Source organism: Somniosus microcephalus, chromosome 18 (genome assembly GCF_052327205.1).
Source record: "Somniosus microcephalus isolate GS21.2 chromosome 18, FLI_Smic_1.0, whole genome shotgun sequence".
Classification (NCBI taxonomy): domain Eukaryota; kingdom Metazoa; phylum Chordata; class Chondrichthyes; order Squaliformes; family Somniosidae; genus Somniosus; species Somniosus microcephalus.
This window is the reverse complement of record NC_141004.1, coordinates 81,814,292-81,831,056: the sequence shown is the minus strand read 5'-3', so window position 1 is coordinate 81,831,056 and position 16,765 is coordinate 81,814,292. Positions and strand designations below refer to the sequence as shown.

Below are 16,765 nucleotides of genomic sequence, written 5' to 3'. Positions count from 1 at the left end.
CACCGTGCAGACACCCCGCAAACCGTGCACACACCACGCACACCGTGCACACACCCCGCACATCGTGCACACTCCCCACACACCGTGCACACACCCGCACATCGTGCACACTCCCCGCACACTGTGCACACTCCCCGCACACCATGAGTTGCCGGCGTTTGAGGAAATCGAACAATTTATCTTCCCAGTAACCTCTCTCTCTGACACTGCCACTGACGGTCTCTCCCTGTCTGTCTGATTCTTTGGTTTGATTACAGAGAGCGAGATCAATCTCCCGGCAGTGAGGGGCCACGTTCCGATGAAGCTTTTCTGCAGGTAATGAGGGATGGACACAGCAGGGAAAAGGGGGGATTCAGTCACAGCCCGTGTGTGTTTGAGGGTGAGCTCTGGTACATGGACAGTACACACCGGGGGAGCAGTGAGGGTTCATGTCCCATCACTGGGCTCAGACAGAGAGCCGGGACACTGACTGTGGATGAGAATGGGGAGACGGGAGTGGGTGAAATGATGGCAGAATCTTCTGAACAGAATCCAAATTATATCGACTACATTACCCATATCCACCCTTTCTGTTACTTCTTTGAAGAGTTGAATATTAATGGTGAACCCTGACCTTCCCTGTGAAATCCGTGCTGACCACTCTTTGTTATATTTTCAGTTTCCAAATGTTTTTCTGTTACATCTTTGAGGAAGGATTCCATTATCTTTCCTACCACTGACGTTTAGCTAATTGTTCCACAGTTCCCTGGGCTTGTTCGTTCTCTCTTTTATATATAGTCATGGCATTAGCTGTCCGCCAATCCTCTGGCACTGTTCCCTTTTCCAATGAATTTTTTTGATATATATGTAACAATGCCTCTGCTATCTCTTCCCTAACTTCTTTTCATATGTGTGGATGCAATCCGTCCGGACCAGGGGTTTTATCCTCTCAAAGTTTGACGATGTTATCCATTATCTCCCCCCTTTCTATCTTATTCAGACATGGTGTGTCATTACTGGCTAGTTTGTTCTTGGGTTTTAGTGCGTTATTTTCTCCTGGACACTATTGATCATTCTTTTAAATGTTACCCATTGCTTTTCTATTTCTATCTTTGTCAGGATTTTTTTCCAGTTTCCATTCTAACCCCCTTAAAATGATCTTTTTCCAATTTATTACTTTGGTATTTGTCTCACTTATGTCCTTCTCAATCTTTAGCTTAAACCTTATTATGTTGTGATCACTATTGCCCAGATGTTCTCCTACACTTACCTCTCTTATCTGCTCTGGTTCATTTCCCATTACTAGATCCAGAAGTGCTCCATCTCTTGTTGGGCTTTTTACACACTGGGTAAGAAACGAGGCCTGAACACATTCTATAAACTCCATTCACTTTACCCCTTTCACCACCTCTTCTCCCCTGATTATTTGGGGGTAGTTAAAATCTCCCATGATTATTATTCTATGTCCTTTACTCATTTCACATATTTGTTTAAATATTTCTTCCTCCGTTTCCTCTCCAGTTGGATGGTCTGTAGGATACCCGATTAATGTGATCCATCCCTTCTTATCTTTTATTTCAATCCATGTGAATTCTGCTTCTAACATTCTGTTAGTTAAGTCCCTTTTTCAGACTGCCATTATGTTGCCTCTAATGTGTATAGCTACCCCACCCTCCTTCTACCATCCCCATCCTTTCTGATTATGCTATACCGCAATGTCGATAATCAGTGCTGACTGCTCGCCCTTGTTAAATGTTGCCTGTATTCAGGAGTTAATCGTGGCAGAGGATCAGTTGATGTTGGGAAATGTTCATTTCTGCGGGTTTGCCGACTGAGGGAATTGGGTGAAATTACTAGTGACGTTTTCCCTCTGGAGTCTCGCTAGTTTCCCAGCGTGATTCTGGGGGGTGGGGATGGGAAATTGGGCAGGGAGCTGGTCCACTGGATCCTGCAGCCCATCGCCACTTCTGGAACTCGTGTCTGATGGAGAGATAGACAGAGAAAGAGACTGAGAGCAAGAGAGGTTTTACAATACACGATTCGTGAGGATTGTCTTTTAATCGGTGATTGGACGCGGTCCCTTTATGTGTTCTCCCTTGCAGTTGGAGGCGGAGCTTGTCTCTCTGCGCAGTAAACAGGACGAGACCAGCACTGAGAACCTCAAGCTCAATCTGACCAATCAGGAGCTGGAGACGCGGCTGGAGCAGATCCAACAGGAGCTGCAGGAGGCCCAGGATCGGCAGGTGGGCCAAGAGGAGGAAGCAGCTCAACGAGAGGAGAAAGAAGGGTAAGAGACCCTGTACACAGCCCGCACACCGTGCACACTCCCCGCACACCGTGCGCACTCCCCGCACACCGTACACACTCCCCGCACACCGTGCACACACCCCGCACACCGTGCACACTCCCCGCACACTGTGCACACTCCCCGCACACCGTGTACACACACTGCACACGGTGCACACACCCCTCACACCGTGCAAACTCTTCGCACACCGTGCACACACCCCGCACACTGTGCACAGTCCGCGCACACCGTGCACACGCCCCGCACACCGTGCTCACTCCCCGCACACCGTGCCCACTCCCTGCACAACTTGCATACTCCACGAACACCGTGCACACACCCCGCACACCGTGCACACACCCCGCACACCGTGCACACACCCCGCACACCGTGCACACACCCCGCACACCGTGCAGACACCCCGCACACCGTGCACACACCCCGCACACCGTGCACACACCCCGCACACCGTGCACACACCCCGCACACCGTGCACACACCCCGCACACCGTGCACACTCCCCGCACACTGTGCACACTCCCCGCACACCGTGTACACACACTGCACACGGTGCACACACCCCTCACACCGTGCAAACTCTTCGCACACCGTGCACACACCCCGCACACTGTGCACAGTCCGCGCACACCGTGCACACGCCCCGCACACCGTGCCCACTCCCTGTACACCTTGCATTCTCCACGAACACCGTGCTCACACCCCGCACACCATGCACACACCCTGCACACCGTGCACACACCCCGCACACCGTGCACACACCCCGCACACCGTGCACACTCCCCGCACACCGTGCACACACCCCGCACATCGTGCACACTCCCCGCACACCGTGCACACACCCCGCACATCGTGCACACTCCCCGCACACTGTGCACACTCCCCGCACATCATGAGTTGCCGGCGGTTGTGTAAATCGAACAATTTATCTTCCCAGTAACCTCTCTCTCTGACACTGCCACTGACGGTCTCTCCCTGTCTGTCTGATTCTTTGGTTTGATTACAGAGAGCGAGATCAATCTCCCGGCAGTGAGGGGCCACGTTCCGATGAAGCTTTTCTGCAGGTAATGAGGGATGGACACAGCAGGGAAAAGGGGGATTCAGTCACAGCCCGTGTGTGTGTGAGGGTGAGCTCTGGTACATGGACAGTACACACCGGGGGAGCAGTGAGGGTTCATGTCCCATCACTGGGCTCAGACAGAGGGCCGGGACACTGACTGTGGATGAGAATGGGGAGAGGGGAGTGGGTGAAATAATGGCAGAATCTTCTGAACAGAATCCAAATTATATCGACTACATTACCCATATCCACCCTTTCTGTTACTTCTTCGAAGAGTTGAATATTATTGGTGAACCCTGACCTTCCCTGTGAAATCCGTGCTGACCACTCTTTGTTATATTTTCAGTTTCCAAATGTTTTTCTGTTACATCTTTGAGGAAGGATTCCATTATCTTTCCTACCACTGACGTTTAGCTAATTGTTCCACAGTTCCCTGGGCTTGTTCGTTCTCTCTTTTATATATAGTCATGGCATTAGCTGTCCGCCAATCCTCTGGCACTGTTCCCTTTTCCAATGAATATTTTTGATATATATGTAACAATGCCTCTGCTTTCTCTTCCCTAACTTCTTTTCATATGCGTGGATGCAATCCGTCCGGACCAGGGGTTTTATCCTCTCAAAGTTTGACGATGTTATCCATTATCTCCCCCCTTTCTATCTTATTCAGACATGGTGTGTCATTACTGGCTAGTTTGTTCTTGGGTTTTAGTGCGTTATTTTCTCCTGGACACTATTGACCATTCTTTTAAATGTTACCCATTGCTTTTCTATTTCTATCTTTGTCAGTATTTATTTCCAGTTTCCATTCTAACCCCCTTAAAATGATCTTTTTCCAATGTATTACTTTGGTATTTGTCTTACTTCTCAATCTTTAGCTTAAGCCTTATTATGTTGTGATCACTATTGCCTAGATGTTCTCCTACACTTACCTCTCTTATCTGCTCTGGTTCATTTCCCATTACTAGATCCAGAAGTGCTCCATCTCTTGTTGGGCTTTTTCCACACTGGGTAAGAAACGAGGCCTGAACACATTCTATAAACTCCATTCACTTTACCCCTTTCACCACCTCTTCTCCCCTGATTATTTGGGGGTAGTTAAAATCTCCCATGATTATTATTCTATGTCCTTTACTCATTTCACATATTTGTTTAAATATTTCTTCCTCCGTTTCCTCTCCAGTTGGATGGTCTGTAGGATACCCGATTAATGTGATCCATCCCTTCTTATCTTTTATTTCAATCCATGTGAATTCTGCTTCTAACATTCTGTTAGTTAAGTCCCTTTTTCAGACTGCCATTATGTTGCCTCTAATGTGTACAGCTACCCCACCCTCCTTCTACCATCCCCATCCTTTCTGATTATGCTATACCGCAATGTCGATAATCAGTGCTGACTGCTCGCCCTTGTTAAATGTTGCCTGTATTCAGGAGTTAATCGTGGCAGAGGATCAGTTGATGTTGGGAAATGTTCATTTCTGCGGGTTTGCCGACTGAGGGAATTGGGTGAAATTATTAGTGATGTTTTCCCTCTGGAGCCTCGCTAGTTTCCCAGCGTGATTCTGGGGGGTGGGGATGGGAAATTGGGCAGGGAGCTGGTCCACTGGATCCTGCAGCCCATCGCCACTTCTGGAATTAGTGTCTGATGGAGAGATAGACAGAGAAAGAGACTGAGAGCAAGAGAGGTTTTACAATACACGATTCGTGAGGATTGTCTTTTAATCGGTGATTGGACGCAGTCCCTTTATGTGTTCTCCCTTGCAGTTGGAGGCGGAGCTTGTCTCTCTGCGCAGTAAACAGGACGAGACCAGCACTGAGAACCTCAAGCTCAATCTGACCAATCAGGAGCTGGAGACACGGCTGGAGCAGATCCAACAGGAGCTGCAGGAGGCCCAGGATCGGCAGGTGGGCCAAGAGGAGGAAGCAGCTCAACGAGAGGAGAAAGAAGGGTAAGAGACCCTGTACACAGCCCGCACACCGTGCACACTCCCCGCACACCGTGCGCACTCCCCGCACACCGTGCACACACCCCGCACACCGTGCACACTCCCCGCACACTGTGCACACTCCCCGCACACCGTGTACACACACTGCACACGGTGCACACACCCCTCACACCGTGCAAACTCTTCGCACACCGTGCACACACCCCGCACACTGTGCACAGTCCGCGCACACCGTGCACACGCCCCGCACACCGTGCAGACACCCCGCACACCGTGCCCACTCCCTGTACACCTTGCATACTCCACGAACACCGTGCACACACCCCGCACACCATGCACACACCCCGCACACCGTGCACACACCCCGCACACCATACACACACCCCGCACACCGTGCAGACAGCCCGCACACCGTGCAGACACCCCGCACATCGTGCACACTCCCTGCACACCGTGCACACACCCCACACACCATGCACACACCCCGCACACTGTGCAGACACCCCGCACACTGTGCAGACACCCCGCACACCGTGCAGACACCCCGCAAACCGTGCACACACCACGCACACCGTGCACACACCCCGCACATCGTGCACACTCCCCACACACCGTGCACACACCCGCACATCGTGCACACTCCCCGCACACTGTGCACACTCCCCGCACACCATGAGTTGCCGGCGTTTGAGGAAATCGAACAATTTATCTTCCCAGTAACCTCTCTCTCTGACACTGCCACTGACGGTCTCTCCCTGTCTGTCTGATTCTTTGGTTTGATTACAGAGAGCGAGATCAATCTCCCGGCAGTGAGGGGCCACGTTCCGATGAAGCTTTTCTGCAGGTAATGAGGGATGGACACAGCAGGGAAAAGGGGGGATTCAGTCACAGCCCATGTGTGTGTGAGGGTGAGCTCTGGTACATGGACAGTACACACCGGGGGAGCAGTGAGGGTTCATGTCCCATCACTGGGCTCAGACAGAGAGCCGGGACACTGACTGTGGATGAGAATGGGGAGACGGGAGTGGGTGAAATGATGGCAGAATCTTCTGAACAGAATCCAAATTATATCGACTACATTACCCATATCCACCCTTTCTGTTACTTCTTTGAAGAGTTGAATATTAATGGTGAACCCTGACCTTCCCTGTGAAATCCGTGCTGACCACTCTTTGTTATATTTTCAGTTTCCAAATGTTTTTCTGTTACATCTTTGAGGAAGGATTCCATTATCTTTCCTACCACTGACGTTTAGCTAATTGTTCCACAGTTCCCTGGGCTTGTTCGTTCTCTCTTTTATATATAGTCATGGCATTAGCTGTCCGCCAATCCTCTGGCACTGTTCCCTTTTCCAATGAATTTTTTTGATATATATGTAACAATGCCTCTGCTATCTCTTCCCTAACTTCTTTTCATATGTGTGGATGCAATCCGTCCGGACCAGGGGTTTTATCCTCTCAAAGTTTGACGATGTTATCCATTATCTCCCCCCTTTCTATCTTATTCAGACATGGTGTGTCATTACTGGCTAGTTTGTTCTTGGGTTTTAGTGCGTTATTTTCTCCTGGACACTATTGATCATTCTTTTAAATGTTACCCATTGCTTTTCTATTTCTATCTTTGTCAGGATTTTTTTCCAGTTTCCATTCTAACCCCCTTAAAATGATCTTTTTCCAATTTATTACTTTGGTATTTGTCTCACTTATGTCCTTCTCAATCTTTAGCTTAAACCTTATTATGTTGTGATCACTATTGCCCAGATGTTCTCCTACACTTACCTCTCTTATCTGCTCTGGTTCATTTCCCATTACTAGATCCAGAAGTGCTCCATCTCTTGTTGGGCTTTTTACACACTGGGTAAGAAACGAGGCCTGAACACATTCTATAAACTCCATTCACTTTACCCCTTTCACCACCTCTTCTCCCCTGATTATTTGGGGGTAGTTAAAATCTCCCATGATTATTATTCTATGTCCTTTACTCATTTCACATATTTGTTTAAATATTTCTTCCTCCGTTTCCTCTCCAGTTGGATGGTCTGTAGGATACCCGATTAATGTGATCCATCCCTTCTTATCTTTTATTTCAATCCATGTGAATTCTGCTTCTAACATTCTGTTAGTTAAGTCCCTTTTTCAGACTGCCATTATGTTGCCTCTAATGTGTATAGCTACCCCACCCTCCTTCTACCATCCCCATCCTTTCTGATTATGCTATACCGCAATGTCGATAATCAGTGCTGACTGCTCGCCCTTGTTAAATGTTGCCTGTATTCAGGAGTTAATCGTGGCAGAGGATCAGTTGATGTTGGGAAATGTTCATTTCTGCGGGTTTGCCGACTGAGGGAATTGGGTGAAATTACTAGTGACGTTTTCCCTCTGGAGTCTCGCTAGTTTCCCAGCGTGATTCTGGGGGGTGGGGATGGGAAATTGGGCAGGGAGCTGGTCCACTGGATCCTGCAGCCCATCGCCACTTCTGGAACTCGTGTCTGATGGAGAGATAGACAGAGAAAGAGACTGAGAGCAAGAGAGGTTTTACAATACACGATTCGTGAGGATTGTCTTTTAATCGGTGATTGGACGCGGTCCCTTTATGTGTTCTCCCTTGCAGTTGGAGGCGGAGCTTGTCTCTCTGCGCAGTAAACAGGACGAGACCAGCACTGAGAACCTCAAGCTCAATCTGACCAATCAGGAGCTGGAGACGCGGCTGGAGCAGATCCAACAGGAGCTGCAGGAGGCCCAGGATCGGCAGGTGGGCCAAGAGGAGGAAGCAGCTCAACGAGAGGAGAAAGAAGGGTAAGAGACCCTGTACACAGCCCGCACACCGTGCACACTCCCCGCACACCGTGCGCACTCCCCGCACACCGTACACACTCCCCGCACACCGTGCACACACCCCGCACACCGTGCACACTCCCCGCACACTGTGCACACTCCCCGCACACCGTGTACACACACTGCACACGGTGCACACACCCCTCACACCGTGCAAACTCTTCGCACACCGTGCACACACCCCGCACACTGTGCACAGTCCGCGCACACCGTGCACACGCCCCGCACACCGTGCTCACTCCCCGCACACCGTGCCCACTCCCTGCACAACTTGCATACTCCACGAACACCGTGCACACACCCCGCACACCGTGCACACACCCCGCACACCGTGCACACACCCCGCACACCGTGCACACACCCCGCACACCGTGCAGACACCCCGCACACCGTGCACACACCCCGCACACCGTGCACACACCCCGCACACCGTGCACACACCCCGCACACCGTGCACACACCCCGCACACCGTGCAGACACCCCGCACACCGTGCACACTCCCCGCACACTGTGCACACTCCCCGCACACCGTGTACACACACTGCACACGGTGCACACACCCCTCACACCGTGCAAACTCTTCGCACACCGTGCACACACCCCGCACACTGTGCACAGTCCGCGCACACCGTGCACACGCCCCGCACACCGTGCCCACTCCCTGTACACCTTGCATTCTCCACGAACACCGTGCTCACACCCCGCACACCATGCACACACCCTGCACACCGTGCACACACCCCGCACACCGTGCACACACCCCGCACACCGTGCACACTCCCCGCACACCGTGCACACACCCCGCACATCGTGCACACTCCCCGCACACCGTGCACACACCCCGCACATCGTGCACACTCCCCGCACACTGTGCACACTCCCCGCACATCATGAGTTGCCGGCGGTTGTGTAAATCGAACAATTTATCTTCCCAGTAACCTCTCTCTCTGACACTGCCACTGACGGTCTCTCCCTGTCTGTCTGATTCTTTGGTTTGATTACAGAGAGCGAGATCAATCTCCCGGCAGTGAGGGGCCACGTTCCGATGAAGCTTTTCTGCAGGTAATGAGGGATGGACACAGCAGGGAAAAGGGGGATTCAGTCACAGCCCGTGTGTGTGTGAGGGTGAGCTCTGGTACATGGACAGTACACACCGGGGGAGCAGTGAGGGTTCATGTCCCATCACTGGGCTCAGACAGAGGGCCGGGACACTGACTGTGGATGAGAATGGGGAGAGGGGAGTGGGTGAAATAATGGCAGAATCTTCTGAACAGAATCCAAATTATATCGACTACATTACCCATATCCACCCTTTCTGTTACTTCTTCGAAGAGTTGAATATTATTGGTGAACCCTGACCTTCCCTGTGAAATCCGTGCTGACCACTCTTTGTTATATTTTCAGTTTCCAAATGTTTTTCTGTTACATCTTTGAGGAAGGATTCCATTATCTTTCCTACCACTGACGTTTAGCTAATTGTTCCACAGTTCCCTGGGCTTGTTCGTTCTCTCTTTTATATATAGTCATGGCATTAGCTGTCCGCCAATCCTCTGGCACTGTTCCCTTTTCCAATGAATATTTTTGATATATATGTAACAATGCCTCTGCTTTCTCTTCCCTAACTTCTTTTCATATGCGTGGATGCAATCCGTCCGGACCAGGGGTTTTATCCTCTCAAAGTTTGACGATGTTATCCATTATCTCCCCCCTTTCTATCTTATTCAGACATGGTGTGTCATTACTGGCTAGTTTGTTCTTGGGTTTTAGTGCGTTATTTTCTCCTGGACACTATTGACCATTCTTTTAAATGTTACCCATTGCTTTTCTATTTCTATCTTTGTCTGTATTTATTTCCAGTTTCCATTCTAACCCCCTTAAAATGATCTTTTTCCAATGTATTACTTTGGTATTTGTCTTACTTCTCAATCTTTAGCTTAAGCCTTATTATGTTGTGATCACTATTGCCTAGATGTTCTCCTACACTTACCTCTCTTATCTGCTCTGGTTCATTTCCCATTACTAGATCCAGAAGTGCTCCATCTCTTGTTGGGCTTTTTCCACACTGGGTAAGAAACGAGGCCTGAACACATTCTATAAACTCCATTCACTTTACCCCTTTCACCACCTCTTCTCCCCTGATTATTTGGGGGTAGTTAAAATCTCCCATGATTATTATTCTATGTCCTTTACTCATTTCACATATTTGTTTAAATATTTCTTCCTCCGTTTCCTCTCCAGTTGGATGGTCTGTAGGATACCCGATTAATGTGATCCATCCCTTCTTATCTTTTATTTCAATCCATGTGAATTCTGCTTCTAACATTCTGTTAGTTAAGTCCCTTTTTCAGACTGCCATTATGTTGCCTCTAATGTGTACAGCTACCCCACCCTCCTTCTACCATCCCCATCCTTTCTGATTATGCTATACCGCAATGTCGATAATCAGTGCTGACTGCTCGCCCTTGTTAAATGTTGCCTGTATTCAGGAGTTAATCGTGGCAGAGGATCAGTTGATGTTGGGAAATGTTCATTTCTGCGGGTTTGCCGACTGAGGGAATTGGGTGAAATTATTAGTGATGTTTTCCCTCTGGAGCCTCGCTAGTTTCCCAGCGTGATTCTGGGGGGTGGGGATGGGAAATTGGGCAGGGAGCTGGTCCACTGGATCCTGCAGCCCATCGCCACTTCTGGAATTAGTGTCTGATGGAGAGATAGACAGAGAAAGAGACTGAGAGCAAGAGAGGTTTTACAATACACGATTCGTGAGGATTGTCTTTTAATCGGTGATTGGACGCAGTCCCTTTATGTGTTCTCCCTTGCAGTTGGAGGCGGAGCTTGTCTCTCTGCGCAGTAAACAGGACGAGACCAGCACTGAGAACCTCAAGCTCAATCTGACCAATCAGGAGCTGGAGACACGGCTGGAGCAGATCCAACAGGAGCTGCAGGAGGCCCAGGATCGGCAGGTGGGCCAAGAGGAGGAAGCAGCTCAACGAGAGGAGAAAGAAGGGTAAGAGACCCTGTACACAGCCCGCACACCGTGCACACTCCCCGCACACCGTGCGCACTCCCCGCACACCGTGCACACACCCCGCACACCGTGCACACTCCCCGCACACTGTGCACACTCCCCGCACACCGTGTACACACACTGCACACGGTGCACACACCCCTCACACCGTGCAAACTCTTCGCACACCGTGCACACACCCCGCACACTGTGCACAGTCCGCGCACACCGTGCACACGCCCCGCACACCGTGCTCACTCCCCGCACACCGTGCCCACTCCCTGCACACCTTGCATACTCCACGAACACCGTGCACACACCCCGCACACCATGCACACACCCCGCACACCGTGCACACACCCCGCACACCATACACACACCCCGCACACCGTGCAGACAGCCCGCACACCGTGCAGACACCCCGCACATCGTGCACACTCCCCGCACACCGTGCACACACCCCACACACCTTGCACACACCCCGCACACTGTGCAGACACCCCGCACACCGTGCAGACACCCCGCAAACCGTGCACACACCACGCACACCGTGCACACACCCCGCACATCGTGCACACTCCCCGCACACCGTGCACACACCCGCACATCGTGCACACTCCCCGCACACTGTGCACACTCCCCGCACACCATGAGTTGCCGGCGTTTGAGGAAATCGAACAATTTATCTTCCCAGTAACCTCTCTCTCTGACACTGCCACTGACGGTCTCTCCCTGTCTGTCTGATTCTTTGGTTTGATTACAGAGAGCGAGATCAATCTCCCGGCAGTGAGGGGCCACGTTCCGATGAAGCTTTTCTGCAGGTAATGAGGGCTGGACACAGCAGGGAAAAGGGGGGATTCAGTCACAGCCCGTGTGTGTGTGAGGGTGAGCTCTGGTACATGGACAGTACACACCGGGGGAGCAGTGAGGGTTCATGTCCCATCACTGGGCTCAGACAGAGGGCCGGGACACTGACTGTGGATGAGAATGGGGAGACGGGAGTGGGTGAAATGATGGCAGAATCTTCTGAACAGAATCCAAATTATATCGACTACATTACCCATATCCACCCTTTCTGTTACTTCTTTGAAGAGTTGAATATTAATGGTGAACCCTGACCTTCCCTGTGAAATCCGTGCTGACCACTCTTTGTTATATTTTCAGTTTCCAAATGTTTTTCTGTTACATCTTTGAGGAAGGATTCCATTATCTTTCCTACCACTGACGTTTAGCTAATTGTTCCACAGTTCCCTGGGCTTGTTCGTTCTCTCTTTTATATATAGTCATGGCATTAGCTGTCCGCCAATCCTCTGGCACTGTTCCCTTTTCCAATGAATTTTTTTGATATATATGTAACAATGCCTCTGCTATCTCTTCCCTAACTTCTTTTTATATGTGTGGATGCAATCCGTCCGGACCAGGGGTTTTATCCTCTCAAAGTTTGACGATGTTATCCATTATCTCCCCCCTTTCTATCTTATTCAGACATGGTGTGTCATTACTGGCTAGTTTGTTCTTGGGTTTTAGTGCGTTATTTTCTCCTGGACACTATTGATCATTCTTTTAAATGTTACCCATTGCTTTTCTATTTCTATCTTTGTCAGGATTTTTTTTCCAGTTTCCATTCTAACCCCCTTAAAATGATCTTTTTCCAATTTATTACTTTGGTATTTGTCTCACTTATGTCCTTCTCAATCTTTAGCTTAAACCTTATTATGTTGTGATCACTATTGCCCAGATGTTCTCCTACACTTACCTCTCTTATCTGCTCTGGTTCATTTCCCATTACTAGATCCAGAAGTGCTCCATCTCTTGTTGGGCTTTTTACACACTGGGTAAGAAACGAGGCCTGAACACATTCTATAAACTCCATTCACTTTACCCCTTTCACCACCTCTTCTCCCCTGATTATTTGGGGGTAGTTAAAATCTCCCATGATTATTATTCTATGTCCTTTACTCATTTCACATATTTGTTTAAATATTTCTTCCTCCGTTTCCTCTCCAGTTGGATGGTCTGTAGGATACCCGATTAATGTGATCCATCCCTTCTTATCTTTTATTTCAATCCATGTGAATTCTGCTTCTAACATTCTGTTAGTTAAGTCCCTTTTTCAGACTGCCATTATGTTGCCTCTAATGTGTATAGCTACCCCACCCTCCTTCTACCATCCCCATCCTTTCTGATTATGCTATACCGCAATGTCGATAATCAGTGCTAACTGCTCGCCCTTGTTAAATGTTGCCTGTATTCAGGAGTTAATCGTGGCAGAGGATCAGTTGATGTTGGGAAATGTTCATTTCTGCGGGTTTGCCGACTGAGGGAATTGGGTGAAATTACTAGTGACGTTTTCCCTCTGGAGTCTCGCTAGTTTCCCAGCGTGATTCTGGGGGGTGGGGATGGGAAATTGGGCAGGGAGCTGGTCCACTGGATCCTGCAGCCCATCGCCACTTCTGGAATTAGTGTCTGATGGAGAGATAGACAGAGAAAGAGACTGAGAGCAAGAGAGGTTTTACAATACACGATTCGTGAGGATTGTCTTTTAATCGGTGATTGGACGCGGTCCCTTTATGTGTTCTCCCTTGCAGTTGGAGGCGGAGCTTGTCTCTCTGCGCAGTAAACAGGACGAGACCAGCACTGAGAACCTCAAGCTCAATCTGACCAATCAGGAGCTGGAGACACGGCTGGAGCAGATCCAACAGGAGCTGCAGGAGGCCCAGGATCGGCAGGTGGGCCAAGAGGAGGAAGCAGCTCAACGAGAGGAGAAAGAAGGGTAAGAGACCCTGTACACAGCCCGCACACCGTGCACACTCCCCGCACACCGTGCGCACTCCCCGCACACCGTGCACACACCCCGCACACCGTGCACACTCCCCGCACACTGTGCACACTCCCCGCACACCGTGTACACACACTGCACACGGTGCACACACCCCTCACACCGTGCAAACTCTTCGCACACCGTGCACACACCCCGCACACTGTGCACAGTCCGCGCACACCGTGCACACGCCCCGCACACCGTGCTCACTCCCCGCACACCGTGCCCACTCCCTGCACACCTTGCATACTCCACGAACACCGTGCACACACCCCGCACACCATGCACACACCCCGCACACCGTGCACACACCCCGCACACCATACACACACCCCGCACACCGTGCAGACAGCCCGCACACCGTGCAGACACCCCGCTCATCGTGCACACTCCCCGCACACCGTGCACACACCCCGCAATCCATGCACACACCCCGCACACTGTGCAGACACCCCGCACACCGTGCAGACACCCCGCAAACCGTGCACACACCACGCACACCATGGCTTGCCGGCGGTTGTGGAAATCGAACAATTTATCTTCCCAGTAACCTCTGTCTCTGACACTGTCACTGACGGTCTCTCCCTGTCTGTCTGATTCTTTGGTTTGATTACAGAGAGCGAGATCAATCTCCCGGCAGTGAGGGGCCACGTTCCGATGAAGCTTTTCTGCAGGTAATGAGGGCTGGACACAGCAGGGAAAAGGGGGGATTCAGTCACAGCCCGTGTGTGTGTGAGGGTGAGCTCTGGTACATGGACAGTACACACCGGGGGAGCAGTGAGGGTTCATGTCCCATCACTGGGCTCAGACAGAGGGCCGGGACACTGACTGGGGATGAGAATGGGGAGACGGGAGTGGGTGAAATGATGGCAGAATCTTCTGAACAGAATCCAAATTATATCGACTACATTACCCATATCCACCCTTTCTGTTACTTCTTCGAAGAGTTGAATGATATTTGGTGAACCCTGACCTTCCCTGTGAAATCCGTGCTGACCACTCTTTGTTATATTTTCAGTTTACAAATGTTTTTCTGTTACATCTTTGAGGAAGGATTCCATTATCTTTCCTACCACTGACGTTTAGCTAATTGTTCTGTAGTTCCCTGGGCTTGTTCGTTCTCTCTTTTATATATAGTCATGGCATTAGCTGTCCGCCAATCCTCTGGCACTGTTCCCTTTTCCAATGAATTTTTTTGATATATATGTAACAATGCCTCTGCTATCTCTTCCCTAACTTCTTTTCAAATGCGTGGATGCAATCCGTCTGGACCAGGGGTTTTATCCTCTCAAAGTTTGACGATGTTATCCATTACCTCCCCCCTTTCTATCTTATTCAGACATGGTGTGTCATTACTGGCTAGTTTGTTCTTGGGTTTTAGTGCGTTATTTTCCCCTGGACACTATTGACGATTCTTTTAAATGTTACCCATTGCTTTTCTATTTCTATCTTTGTCAGGATTTTTTTCCAGTTTCCATTCTAACCCCCTTAAAATGATCTTTTTCCAATTTATTACTTTGGTATTTGTCTCACTTATGTCCTTCTCAATCTTTAGCTTAAACCTTATTATGTTGTGATCACTATTGCCCAGATGTTCTCCTACACTTACCTCTCTTATCTGCTCTGGTTCATTTCCCATTACTAGATCCAGAAGTGCTCCATCTCTTGTTGGGCTTTTTACACACTGGGTAAGAAACGAGGCCTGAACACATTCTATAAACTCCATTCACTTTACCCCTTTCACCACCTCTTCTCCCCTGATTATTTGGGGGTAGTTAAAATCTCCCATGATTATTATTCTATGTCCTTTACTCATTTCACATATTTGTTTAAATATTTCTTCCTCCGTTTCCTCTCCAGTTGGATGGTCTGTAGGATACCCGATTAGCGTGATCCATCCCTTCATATCTTTTATTTCAATCCATGTGAATTCTGCTTCTAACATTCTGTTAGTTAAGTCCCTTTTTCTGATTGACATTTTGTTGTCTTTAATGTGTATAGCGACCCCACCCTCCTTCTACCATCCCCATCCTTTCTGATTATGCTATACCGCAATGTCGATAATCAGTGCTGACTGCTCGCCCTTGTTAAATGTTGCCTGTATTCAGGAGTTAATCGTGGCAGAGAATCAGTTGATGTTGGGAGATGTTCATTTCTGCGGGTTTGCCGACTGAGGGAATTGGGTGAAATTATTAGTGATGATTTCCCTCTGGAATCTCGCTAGTTTCCCACCGTGATTCTGGGGGGTGGGGATGGGAAATTTGGGCAGGGAGCTGGTCCACTGGATCCTGCAGCCTATCGCCACTTCTGGAACTCGTGTCTGATGGAGAGATTGACAAAGAAAGAGACTGAGAGCAAGAGAGGATTTACAACACACGATTCGCGATGATTGTCATTTAATCGGTGATTGGACGCGGTCCCTTTATGTGTTCTCCCTTGCAGTTGGAGGCGGAGCTTGTCTCTCTGCGCAGTAAACAGGACGAGACCAGCACTGAGAACCTCAAGCTCAATCTGACCAATCAGGAGCTGGAGACACGGCTGGAGCAGATCCAACAGGAGCTGCAGGAGGCCCAGGATCGGCAGGTGGGCCAAGAGGAGGAAGCAGCTCAACGAGTGGAGAAAGAAGGGTAAGAGACCCTGTACACAGCCCGCACACTGTGCACACTCCCCGCACACCGTGCACACAGCCCGCACACCGTGCACACTCCCCGCACACTGTGCACACTCCCCGCACACCGTGTATACACACAGCACACCGTGCACACACCCCTTACACCGTGCACACTCCCCGCACACTGTGCACACTCCCCACACACAG

At 49.9% G+C, this 16,765-nt stretch overlaps 1 protein-coding gene across 1 annotated transcript in view; it reads left to right on the top strand.

The window, feature by feature from the left end:
- LOC147105410 (uncharacterized) overlaps nt 1–16,765 on the top strand; it is a gene marked incomplete at its 5' end in the record, with an annotated part of 278,987 nt that overhangs the window by 108,349 nt on the left and 153,873 nt on the right. The window contains 10 exons of the mRNA XM_086011725.1: nt 258–315; nt 2,082–2,266; nt 3,291–3,348; nt 5,106–5,290; nt 6,074–6,131; nt 7,898–8,082; nt 9,127–9,184; nt 10,942–11,126; nt 11,890–11,947; nt 13,715–13,899. Coding sequence (XP_085867851.1) covers nt 258–315; nt 2,082–2,266; nt 3,291–3,348; nt 5,106–5,290; nt 6,074–6,131; nt 7,898–8,082; nt 9,127–9,184; nt 10,942–11,126; nt 11,890–11,947; nt 13,715–13,899 — 1,215 coding nt within the window. The remainder of the gene's footprint in view (nt 1–257; nt 316–2,081; nt 2,267–3,290; nt 3,349–5,105; nt 5,291–6,073; nt 6,132–7,897; nt 8,083–9,126; nt 9,185–10,941; nt 11,127–11,889; nt 11,948–13,714; nt 13,900–16,765) is intronic.